The sequence below is a fragment of the Hypanus sabinus genome, chromosome 3, assembly GCF_030144855.1.
Source record: "Hypanus sabinus isolate sHypSab1 chromosome 3, sHypSab1.hap1, whole genome shotgun sequence".
Lineage (NCBI taxonomy): Eukaryota > Metazoa > Chordata > Chondrichthyes > Myliobatiformes > Dasyatidae > Hypanus > Hypanus sabinus.
Window position 1 is genome coordinate 52,815,923 of NC_082708.1, and position 12,303 is coordinate 52,828,225.

General features: G+C 44.7%; 1 protein-coding gene across 1 annotated transcript in view; it reads right to left on the minus strand.

The window, feature by feature from the left end:
- dync2h1 (dynein cytoplasmic 2 heavy chain 1) overlaps positions 1 to 12,303 on the minus strand; it is a 463,334-nt gene that overhangs the window by 383,859 nt on the left and 67,172 nt on the right. Inside the window, exon 19 of the mRNA XM_059964317.1 lies at positions 1,637 to 1,865. Coding sequence (XP_059820300.1) covers positions 1,637 to 1,865 — 229 coding nt within the window. The remainder of the gene's footprint in view (positions 1 to 1,636; positions 1,866 to 12,303) is intronic.

The following is a 12,303-nucleotide window of genomic DNA, read 5'->3' on the forward strand; positions in this document are numbered from 1 at the left end:
AATTTCATGATATTTTGTAGGGTAGCTCAATTTTTCCACATTTCACGTTTTCATGAGTGTTCTGACAGAGTTCTGTGATGAACTACAGCTACCTTTGCAACATATCAAGGCTAGAATTAAGTTCCCAGATTAAACTAGTTAATAGTTGTGCTGAATTTCTGTGCCCCTAACTGGATCATTCCAAGCTAATACTAAACAGTATAACATATTCTGAAATTCACTGTTGCAAAAAGGAACTTATGGGTGGTGTCTGCTCAAATAGAGTCCAGTTTTATGCCTTTTGTAGAGATGAGCAGTGTTGAACAAAGGCACTTTCCAACAGAACAAGAAATATTGACACCATCAATATTACATTGAAGGTTCTACAATTCAAAAATTTTTTCAGTCCTTCAAGGTACAACTTACATACAATTGCAATAAAAAGATAATTATGGTCAACCCTCCCCTATCTGATATATAATGACATTTTGGTGCAACAGTCTACTGCACGTGCTACTTCTCAAGAACCAATTCAGGCCAAATGAAGAGAAGGATGTGGCAGATAAAAAAAGAGTAAGAAAAAAAGAGGCGAATCCTCTACTAGACCTAAAAGCAAAGACAGAGTGTGTCTTTAGTTAAGAGAAGCCTAATTGGAAATGATATTATGCATAAAATGAAGCTGTTTATATCAGACTGCAACAGAATTGAATAAAGTTAAAAGTCGACTGATAAACGGTAGGCAGATGGAATTCATGCAATATTTTTATCTTTAAACATGTTCAGTGGGAAGTTGCAAAGTTAAGATTTGTAACTGTTTTTGAAACAATCTGATGCATGTGGGGTAAAAATGATACAGTAAAGTGCGATCAGTGCATGCTTAACTTATTATGTGAACTACTTAAAGGGGCAAATTGAAAAAGGTGAGGAGGACTACAGACATCAGAGGGAATACACAAATAAACCTTTAAAGGTAATATAGGATGCAAAGAGCATTAAAAAAGACCTTTGGGTTTTTAATTATAAGCTTGGAGTACAAGGCAAGGATTTCATTCTAAATCATCATAAGAGTTAGATGCTAGAATTACACAATAGACAGGATCTCAATGCCTTGAAGAAATGCAGCAGGGATTTTACTGAAATAATTATCAATTTTACACAAATAATGAGTAAAAAGTGTAGCAAGACCAGAGAAGCTAGGTTTGCTTTCCATGACAACAAAAATAATTAAAGGGATACGTGATTCAGATGCTCAAATTCATGAAAAAAAATCAGAGTAAATGAGAAAAATTACTTCCAATGATAAAAAAGTCAGCAACCTATTTTGAGCTATTTGACAAAAGAACCTGGAATAGATGAAGAAAATCTTTTAAGCTGCAGGATATTAATGTGATCAATCACATTTGAAAAGATAGCAGAAGCACACTCAATACAAGCTTGCAAAAGGGAATTAGATAAATACTTGAAGGGAAAAAAATAGTGCAAAAACAAAGGAGTAAAAAAATTTGGATAGCTTTTTCAAAAAACCAGCACTGACATCATGGCCTTCCAGAATGCCTCTTTCTGATTTGTATTGTTCTATGATTCTATATCACACATAGGATATTTCAAATTAGAAAATCAAAATTGGGTTCTTATACAATACGACAAAATATTTTACCTGAAACTTATCCAATGTTGCTGCCAAGCGTTTGAACAGATCTTCTGCTTTACTATAAACGGTGATGAAACCCTTTGCATTTCTCTCAATCATAGTAACAAAGATTGAATCTTCACCAGGTTCGCTTACACCCTTGAACTGGTTTGGAATAGAAATAAACCTTTTCATTTCTCTGTAGTATTTTGCTCGTATTTCTTCAAATGATGGCCTAAATTGCAGCCTTCCTTGTCTACGAAGAATATAATAAAGAAACATAAATCGTTATTCCAAACAGAAGGCACTTGGAAATAAGACAAAACTTAAACTCATTTTATGCTGTGCATATTAATTTGTTTAACACTAGTACAAAATGGGCAGAAGGAAGTTCACCACTTGATATCACAACATGTTAAACACTTCTCCAACTAATGACCCTGGTGCTTCCAATAAACCAATATCTGCTAAAAGTGGATATATATTGTACATTTCTCAATAGCCAATGGTATCAATAAGTAGTCCATATCTCTTCCTCGCCCTCTCTCTTCTTCCATGTGCAATTATAAGGAACAATTCCTGAAGCAACAGGACCTTGCAGGACCACTGACAGTGCATGTGTCAGGTTCTCACCTATGCCTACAGCACACTGTGAAGAAAACCATCTGATCCAAGGGACCAGTAATCTTCAGTGTCATTTCATTCATTCAATAACATTGCTGATCCAGTGATAGTTTTCCTGAGATGTCCGATGTGCTATCCACTTCCCATATTATAAGTACTGTGAATGTTCTGACATATATACAATGTTCCTTAATTTCATTATTTTATCTTTTTAAGCATTGCTCTTGATCACCAGCTTTTCCTCCAAAATTATTGTAAAGCCTTTAATGCTAATCACTTCCAATTTACTTAACATTGTTACAATAACCCACAAAGCTTTTATCTCTCCTAGTCACCTGGTGGCATGGTGCAAAGACAATAACCTATCCCTCAACGTCAGCAAGACGAAGGAATTGGTTGTTGACTTCAGAAGGAGTAGCGGACCGCACAACCCCATCTACATCAGTGGTGTGCAGGTGGAACAAGTCAAAAGCTTTAAGTTTCTCAGGGTGAATATCACAAATGACCTGACTTGGTCTAACCAAGCAAAATCCACTGCCAAGAAGGCCCACCAGCAACTTTACTTCCTGAGAAAGCTGAAGAAATTTGGCCTGTTCCCTAAAACACTCACTAATTTTTATAGGAGCACTGTAGAAAACATTCTTCTAGGGTGCATCACAACCTGGTATGGAAGTTGTCCTGTCCAAGACCGGAAGAAGCTGCAGAAGATCGTGAACATAGCCCAGCACATCACACAAACCAATCTTCCATCCTTGGACTCACTTTACACCACACGCTGTCGGATCAGTGCTGACAGAATAATCAAGGACAAGACCCACCCAGCCTACACACTTTTTGTCCCTCTTCCCTCCGGGAGAAGGTTCAGGAGCATGAAGATTCGTACGGACAAATTTGGAAACAGCTTCTTTCCAACTGTGACAAGACTGCTGAACAGATCCTGACCCAGATCTGGGCCGTACCTTCCAAATATCCGGACCTGACTTGCACTACCTTACTTCCCCTTTTCTATTTTCTAATTATGATTTATAATTGAAATTTTTATTATATTTACTTCAATTTCTACTTCAGGGAGCGTGAAGCGCAGTATCAAATATCGCTGAGATGATTGTATGCTCTAGTATCAATAGTTTGGTGACAATAAAGTATAGTAAAATGTTAGACATTCTTGTTATGTTTTGTAACTTCAAACGCTAATAAAAGCCGGGGTTACTTACTTTTCTTTTAGAGAGCTGCTTACAGATGATGTGGTGACGAAATGACATATGCTATTCACATATAGTTGTGTAATATACACTATATTATACACGTACATATATACATAAAATACACACACAGTATACTATATAATAGAACTATATACAACAATGAGTTGTTTTATGATGTCTCTGCTCTTGTAGTGAAAGGGTGACAGATCTCTGCCACTTTACTGGGGGGGTGGAGAGAGAGGGGGGGAGAGAGGGAGAGGGGGGAGAGGGGGGGAGAGGGGGGGAGAGGGGGGAGAGGGGGGGGAGAGGGGGGAGGGGGGGAGAGGGGGGGAGAGGGGGGGAGAGGGGGGAGAGGGGGGAGAGGGGGGGAGTGGGGGGAGAGGGGGAGAGGGGGGGAGAGGGGGGGAGAGGGGGGGAGAGAGGGGGAGGGGAGAGAGAGAGGGAGAGAGAGAGAGAGACTGGTATGTCAAATTATTGGGTGAATTATTAGTTTTGTTGTACTGCAGATAAAGGTCTTTCTTGGGAGGCTTTGCTATTGCTTGCTTGGTAGTTGGAGGGTACTGATAATATTTTTTGCTGAAGTAAGAGGGTGTGGGGGACGGTCTTTGCATTGCTGCTGCTTCTGTGTGAGAGGGGGCCGTAGGAAAGGTTTGGGGTACTAACATTTTTAGTCACTCATTCTGTGAAACTCTGTTTTCGTGGTTGTCTGCAAAGAACAAGAATTTTATGTTGTATATTATATACATTTCTCTGATATTAAATGGAACTATTGAACTATATAGACATCCTCATCATAGTAAGTTTCAAATTGTCTCATTCAGGGACAATTTCAAGTCCCATTCAAGAATTAAACACTTTGGAGGATGTCTTACCCTTGTGGAATAAAGTCTTTCCTGACAAAGGGGGGGGGGGTGGTTAATTTGCTTGGTTGGTGAGACTTGCATCTGTGAAATAACCTCTGGTTCTGGGGCCTATTTCATGGTGATTGTAAGAGTTCACTCAGGGACTGCAGGAAGTGGTTCTGACAGCTCTGGATACCTTTTCCTCTCTCATAATTGACTCTGCTCTCCCCAACTGATCATTGTGTTGCCTGAGATGACGTCAGACACACTGCATATGGGAGTGGTCTGGTTTTGACCCTAATCTTTTCGAGTACCCATTTTTAATCACTTCTATAATCCCTCGCTGTGACTGCTTCTCCAGTGGTGAAACATCAAACCTCCCTGTTTGAGGAACCATCAATTTATCTCAGTTCTTTTTCCTGCATCCCCCTGAGATTGCGTTTGAGATGATCCAAGCATCAGTGCAAGGGACAACCAAGGAACAGCATAGCTAGTGAGTTGCTGGTTGTGAAGCTCCCTGCAAGGTGCAAGGTGCAATATGCAAGGTGGAAATTAGCAAGCTTCTGATTCAGTGTCAGTGCAGTGTATTCTGTTGACATTGCTCGCAGTGCATTCTTTAGACTCTGGACAGACCTTTCTGCCAAGCCATTTGTAGCTGGGTACATCTTATTCCATTCATTTTCAGGAATGATTGAAACTGCTCCACAACAAACTGTGATCCATTGTCCCTAAGTGTTCTGGAATACCAGTCCTTAAGAGGCTTCTCAATACATTCACACTGTGCAAGGCTATTAGGTACACTTCTGGCTACTTTGTAGCTGCATCTATTCCTACCAAGAAATTTGTGTCTATGAATGGTCTGACAAAAGGCACATCAATCCTCTGCCAGGTCAACTGTGGCCATTTTCCGGGATGGAGAGAAACTGCGCTATGCATCTTCTGCACATGTTGACATCCTGAACAGTGCATGGCAAGCTATCCCAGGCCACCAGGCAAAGCTTCGAGCCAATGTTTTCAGTTTGACCATGCCTGGATGACCGGCATGTAGTTCCCCCAACAGTTCAGCTCTTAGCTTGGATGGTATGACATTCTCAATCCCCTCAGAAGGCAACCACTGGCAAGGCAAGTTCATCCCAATGGTGGTAAGAATGGGGGAACTGAAATTTCTGCTGCACATTCCAGCCATGTAGACCTGAGACAGTACAGGGTCTTTTCTGGTTTCCTCTTGAATGTAATAGAAAGACTTTTAACTTGCATTAGGGAAAATGAATCAAGTAGAGTGTCCTCTTCTGTAGATGTTTCAGGTATTTCCTTTTCCAAGGGTAAATGTGACAATATATAAGCACTTCCATGATTAGTTCTATGATTAGTCATCTTTTTGAATTTGATCTTCTAATTGTGTCTTCCAAGAAACAGAGCCCATCTCTGCATCCGTGCTGCTGCTGATAGTGGAACACCTTTCTGTGGATTGAAAACAGACACCAGGGGCTGATTATCACTAATGAGGGTAAACTGGTTGAAACTTTTTAGACTCAAGGCCTCTCTTTCAATCTGTGCGTGATTTTTCTGTGTGGCAGTAAGGAAATGTGATGCAAAGTGTTTACCTCCTTCACTCATAACGTGACATGACAGCACCTATACCATAAAGCGAGGTATCACAGACAAACTTCAATATATGATGTGAATCATTATGTGTGAGTACACCATTTTCACCATGTCACCATTTTCTTCATCCTTTGGAAAGCCATCTCACACTGCTTTATCCATTGCCATTTCTTCCTGATTTGTAGTAATGAATTCAAGTGGTGGAGTACAGTAGCCAGGTATGGCAGCAACCCGTTATAGTAATTGATAAATCCTAAAATGAACTGAATTCTCTCAGCACACTTGTGTATTCCTTATGCATCAATGGGGTGACTACAGTAGGTGAAGCTTTGTTTAAAGAATTCACACTTGATGTGTTGTGGCCTGAGCCCATAATCTTCTAATCTTTTTAACACTATCTTGAGATGTTGGAGAAGTTCCTTGTCATTCTCACTGGTAACAATGATGTCATCCAAGTAACACTGAGCCTTGGACAGCCTTGCACCACCTGGTCCATAGCCTTCTGCCAGAGTACAGGTGCAGATGCTACTCCAGAAATAAGCCTATTATAGTGGTAAAGCCCTTTGTGAGCGTTTATGGTGAGAAATACTTTAGCCACTTCTTCCACCTACATCTATAGGTAGGCCTCAGCTAAATCTATTTTACTGAAGTGTTTTCCCTGCAGAAAGGTTTGAAAATGTATCTTCTAACTAAGGCAGAGGTATTGATCTATTTTCAGTACTGGGTTGATGGTGACATTAAAGTTACCATCAGACCCATCCTTTTTGGCTACTGGGACCAACGATGTTGCCCATGGGCTCCATTCAACCTTGAAAATAATTCCTTCAGCCTCCATTCAATCTAACTCCCTAGCTACTATACCACAGATCGTATAAGGAACCAGATGAGCTTTGTAAATCTTAGCTTATTTTCACTTAACACCATTATACTCTTGATATGTTTGAGTTTTCCAATGCCATCCTTGAACACTGCTGTGGCATCATCCAGTACCATTCTTAATTCACTTTCAGTTGACTCTGTTGCAGGGGATATGGCATGCAAATTGTGGATGGGCCTCCAATCCAGTTGTACCATGCTGGCCCTTCTGTTTTTACCACATACAAGTCCAATGTGGCTTGTTGGTTGTTGTATTCCACTGTTACAAATAACATTCCCACATGAGTTATCTTTTCTCCAGTACAAGATCTTAGTTTGATATCTGCAGGTTTCAGTTTAGTATCTTTGAAATGCCTTTCACATTCAATTTGTGGAATGACTGAAACAGCCAAGTCAGTATCCAACTCCATTTTAATTGATTTGCCATTCTCTTCTATATGCTTTTCTCTTGTTAGTTTTCACATGGTAAATCTCAAGGCTAAACAGTCCTGTATCACTCTCATCGCAATCAGATTTTTCATCAACAGCATTCAGATTTGTGCTCGTTTTAAAACTGCAACTTGACTTATCTTTTTTACTTCCCTGTGCAGTCTATTTATTTTTGTCTGCCTGACATGCTCTTTGTATGTGTCATACTTTGTTGCTTTTTCTGCAAGTTTCACCTTTAAGCTTGCAATGGACTGGTGTATGTCACAATGGTAACAAAATTTGTTCAGCCAAACAGGCTTCTGTTTAGACGTTGCAATTTTGTTCATGCGCACTGCCATTCCTGACTGCAACTCAATTGTGCCTCTGACTGCTGTTTCGATTGATACAATTTACACTGCTCTTTTAAACGTGAGCTGTGCTTCAGTTAGGAGCCGTTTTTGAATGCTGTCTTGTAAGATTTCACAAACTAAACTATCTCTCAACCCTTCAATGAACTGACAATGCTCAGAAAATTTCTTCAGTATCAGCCACGTAAGCTGAAATGGACTCCGCTTCCTTTTGATTCTACAAACGTTTGTACTTATGAAACCTAAAAGGTTAGCAATCAACAATGGTTTTGGTTCTAAATGTCCTGCATTACATTCACAATATCAGGACAGCTGACTTCAGCTGGTTTGGTTGGAGTAGTCAAACTTCTAAGAAAACTGTATGCTTTTCTGCCTATTACACTGAGCAACACTGGCACTTGCTTTTGTGGTGGAGAAGAAATCGGTTATGTCTTTTGCTTCCAAATACTGCTTGATTCATTCAGTATACATAATTCAGTTATCTGGTGGGCAATCAAATATGTCTATCTTTCCAATGTAGCCATTAGATGTTAATAAAAACACCTCTCTCCCTCCTTCCAAAGAAAAAAACATGCTGCATATTTTTTTAAACTCTTAAGTCTCTCTCCTCTTTTGAAGAAAAACATCCTGCACTTCAACTGGTAGGTAGTCATCCTAGGTTAGTTTTAAAACTATCTGGCAACCTCTGTTAAGTTTTGTAACTCCAAAAACTTATCAAAGGAAAAACACAGGAGCTGGGGATACAGAACTACTTACTTTGCTTTTAGTGAGGCCCTCACATATGATGTGGTGTCGTGACGACATATGCCATTCATGTACTTCCTACACATAACCCATAATGATTTATGTGAACAAAGAATGCTTAATCAAACAATATATTTGCTATGTTACTCGAATATTACTCAAATATTTAATACACTGCAATTCTACAATATTGCAAAAACAAAGGAGCTGGTTGTGGATTACAGGAGGAATGGAGACAGGCTTACCCCTATTGACATCAATAGATCTGGGGTTGAGAGGGTGAACAGCTTTAAGTTCCTCAGCATAAACATCACCGAGGATCTCACGTGGTCTGTATATACCGGCTGTGTTGTGAAACAGGCACAACAGCTCCTCTTTCCCCTCAGATGGTTGAAGAGATTTGGTATGCCCCCACCAAAATCTAAGAACTTTCTATAGGGACACGATTGAGAGCATCCTGACTGGCTGCATCACTGCCCGATATGGGAACTGTACTTCTCTCAATCGCAGGGGTCTGGAGAGAGTGGTACGGACAGCCCAGCACAACTGCAGATGTGAACTTCCCACTATTCCAGACATTTACAAGGACAGGTGTGTAAAAAGAGCCCAAAGGATAACTGGAGACTCGAGTCACCCTAAGCACAAACTGTTCCCAGCTGCTGCCATCTGGGAAACAGTACCGCAGCATAAAAGCCAGGACCAACAAGCTCGACGACAGCTTCTTCCACCAGGCCTCAGACTGCTTAATTCATGCTGACGCAACTGTATTTCTCTGTTATATTGACTATACTGTTGTGGTGAACTATGTGCCTGTCGGGACACGCCCCTGCTGACTGCTCCTGTGGCTCCTCCCACAGGCCCCTGTATAAAGGAGACCTGCGGCCTGAAGCTCGGCCTCAGTCTCCAAGACCTTGTATGATAGACACTCATTCCTGGTTCCTTCTTCCAGTCAATAAAAGCCGATATCTCGCCTACGTCTCAGTGTGAGTTATTGATGGTGCATCAATTTTATTGACTGGAAGTTTTAAAACATGGAACCCGTTTTGCGTCCGGACCGGTTGGATTTGGACCCTCAAGACCCTGACGCAGCTCTCGCTTTTGAACACTGGCTTGCATGCTTCCAATCGTACTTGGCGGAGCTTCGTGCGACTGAACCCGCCGTTATGCACAGAATCCTACTCTCGAGGGTCTCCTCCAAAGTTTACTCCTTTATCCGGGACCTGCCGACCTACGAAGGGGCACTGGACGCCCTCAAACGACAGTACCTGCGGCCGGTGAACACCGTCTACGCAAGACATCGCTTAGCTACCCAACAACAGCGGCCTGGCGAATCGTGCGCTGAGTTTCTCCGAGCACTACAGACACTCGTCCGAGCTTGCGACTGCAAGACGCTCACGGCAGAACAGCATGAAGAGCTGCTGGTGCGAGACGCCTTTGTGACGGGACTGAGGTCAGTGTACATGCGCCAGCGACTGCTGGAGAACTCGGATCTTACCTTAAGCTCGGCGATAGAGAAGGCCAACGCTCTAGAAGCTGCTTTGCATGACGCCGACGCTGTCCAGTCGCGCGATTCCCCGCCGGTTTCGTGGACGCCTCAGACCCCGCCACCGCCGGCTCCCGGGAGCGAATTCGCCAACGCCGCCGCCAGTCGCCATTCCACAAGCTCCCCGACCCAGACCACGGCTGTGGCCCGTAAGAAACTCGTGCTTTGTTATTTCTGTGGCCAAAAGAAACATCCTCGACGACGCTGTCCAGCGCGAGAAGCGACCTGCTCCAGCTGCGGAAAGCGGGGCCACTTCGCCAAGGTCTGTAAGTCTCAACCTCGAGCGGAGTGCAGCACTGCGGGTGAAATGTGGGGGCCGCCATCTTGCATGCCGGGATGTGGGCGGCCATCTTTGTCGATGTCAGCACGCCCCGCCCCCGGCCCTCCGATGCTGACCGGGTACCCCGGATGTGAGCGGCCATCTTTGTCGACGTCAGTACGCCCCGCCCCCGATCCTCCGATGCTGACCGGGTACCCCGACGGCGATCCAACTCTGGCCACTGTGACCCTCGACCAAAGCGCCCCACACCAGCTTGCAAGGTCCATGATGGACATCCAGGTGGAGGGGCACTGGACTGGATGCCTGTTTGACACGGGCAGCACTGGGAGTTTTATTCACCCGGACACAGTGCAACGCTGCGGACTTGCAACGCGGCCGGTCAGTCGGAGGTTCCATTTGGCCTCTGGGTCGCAGTCCGCAGACATCCGGGCGGGTTGTGTAGCGACTTTGGTGGTGCAAGGCACAGAATATCGGGACTTTGAACTGCTGGTCATGCCTAATCTGTGCGCACCTGTGCTATTGGGGCTGGACTTCCAGAGCCATCTCGAAAGTGTGACTATGGTATACGACGGGCCCCTCCCACCACTCACTGTCAAGAATCCTCAGTTTTGTGGGACTTCTTCACATACCCCGCTACTGACCACACACACACACGGACACACACATCCCATCCAGAACCAGGCCAACAGCTGCGCTACCGACACTTGCAGCCTCTCCACTCTCAAGATCCCTCCCCCACCGCTGTTCGCCAACCTGACCCCCGACTGTAAACCTGTGGCAACCAAAAGCAGGAGGTACAGCGCGGGGGACCGGGCCTTCATTCGGTCGGAGGTGCGGCGGCTGCTCAGGGAGGGGATCATTGAGCCGAGCACAAGCCCTTGGAGGGCCCAGGTGGTTGTTGTTCGGACTGGGCAGAAAAATAGGATGGTGGTGGACTATAGTCAAACCATCAATAGGTTTACGCAGCTTGACGCATACCCCCTACCCCGCATCGCGGATATGGTCAACCAGATTGCTCAGTATAAGGTGTACTCGACAATAGATCTGAAATCCGCTTATCACCAGCTCCCCATCTGCCCAGAGGACCGCCCCTACACCGCCTTCGAGGCGGGCGGCCGGCTCTATCACTTCCTGCGCGTCCCTTTCGGTGTCACGAATGGTGTCTCTGTCTTCCAGAGGGAAATGGACCGGATGGTGGACCAGTACCAACTGCAGGCCACATTTCCCTATCTGGATAACATCACCATCTGTGGTCATGACAGGCCAGATCACGACGCCAACCTCCAACGGTTTCTCCAAGTGGCCGCAGCTCTGAACCTTACTTATAACAGGGACAAGTGTGTTTTTGGTACCACCCGCCTTGCTATACTTGGGTATGTCGTGCAAAACGGGGTTATTGGGCCTGATCCCGAACGTATGCGCCCCCTGTTAGAGCTCCCTCTTCCCACCACTCTCAAGGCCCTCAGACGGTGCCTGGGGTTTTTTTCCTATTACGCCCAATGGGTCCCCCATTACGCAGACAAGGCTCGCCCCCTGGTCAAGTCTACCTCATTTCCCCTCTCTGCTGAGGCCTGCGCGGCCTTCAACTGCATTAAAGCGGACATTGCCAAAGCTACGATGCATGCAGTGGACGAGACCGCTCCCTTCCAAGTGGAGTGTGATGCCTCCGATTTCGCTCTGGCTGCTACCCTTAATCAGGAAGGCAGACCAGTAGCATTCTTTTCTCGCACCCTCCAAGGCTCTGAAATTCGGCACTCCGCGGTGGAGAAAGAAGCCCAGGCCATAGTGGAGGCTGTTAGGCACTGGAGGCACTATCTTGCTGGCAAAAGATTCACCGTGCTGACCGACCAGCGCTCGGTTGCGTTCCTGTTCAGCAACCAACAGCGGGGCAAGATCAAAAATGATAAGATTTTGCGGTGGAGGATAGAACTCTCCACCTACACCTATGATATCCTGTACCGGCCTGGCAGACTCAATGAGCCCCCTGATGCCCTATCCCGGGGAACATGTGCTAGCACACAGCTCGACCAGCTGTACGCCCTTCATGCACAACTTTGCCATCCGGGGGTCACCCGATTTTACCATTTTGTGAAAGCTCGGAACCTGCCGTACTCCCTGGAGGACATCAGGACGATGACCAGGGACGGCCAAATTTGTGCCGAGTGCAAACCGCACTTCTACTGTCCTGACACGGCACAA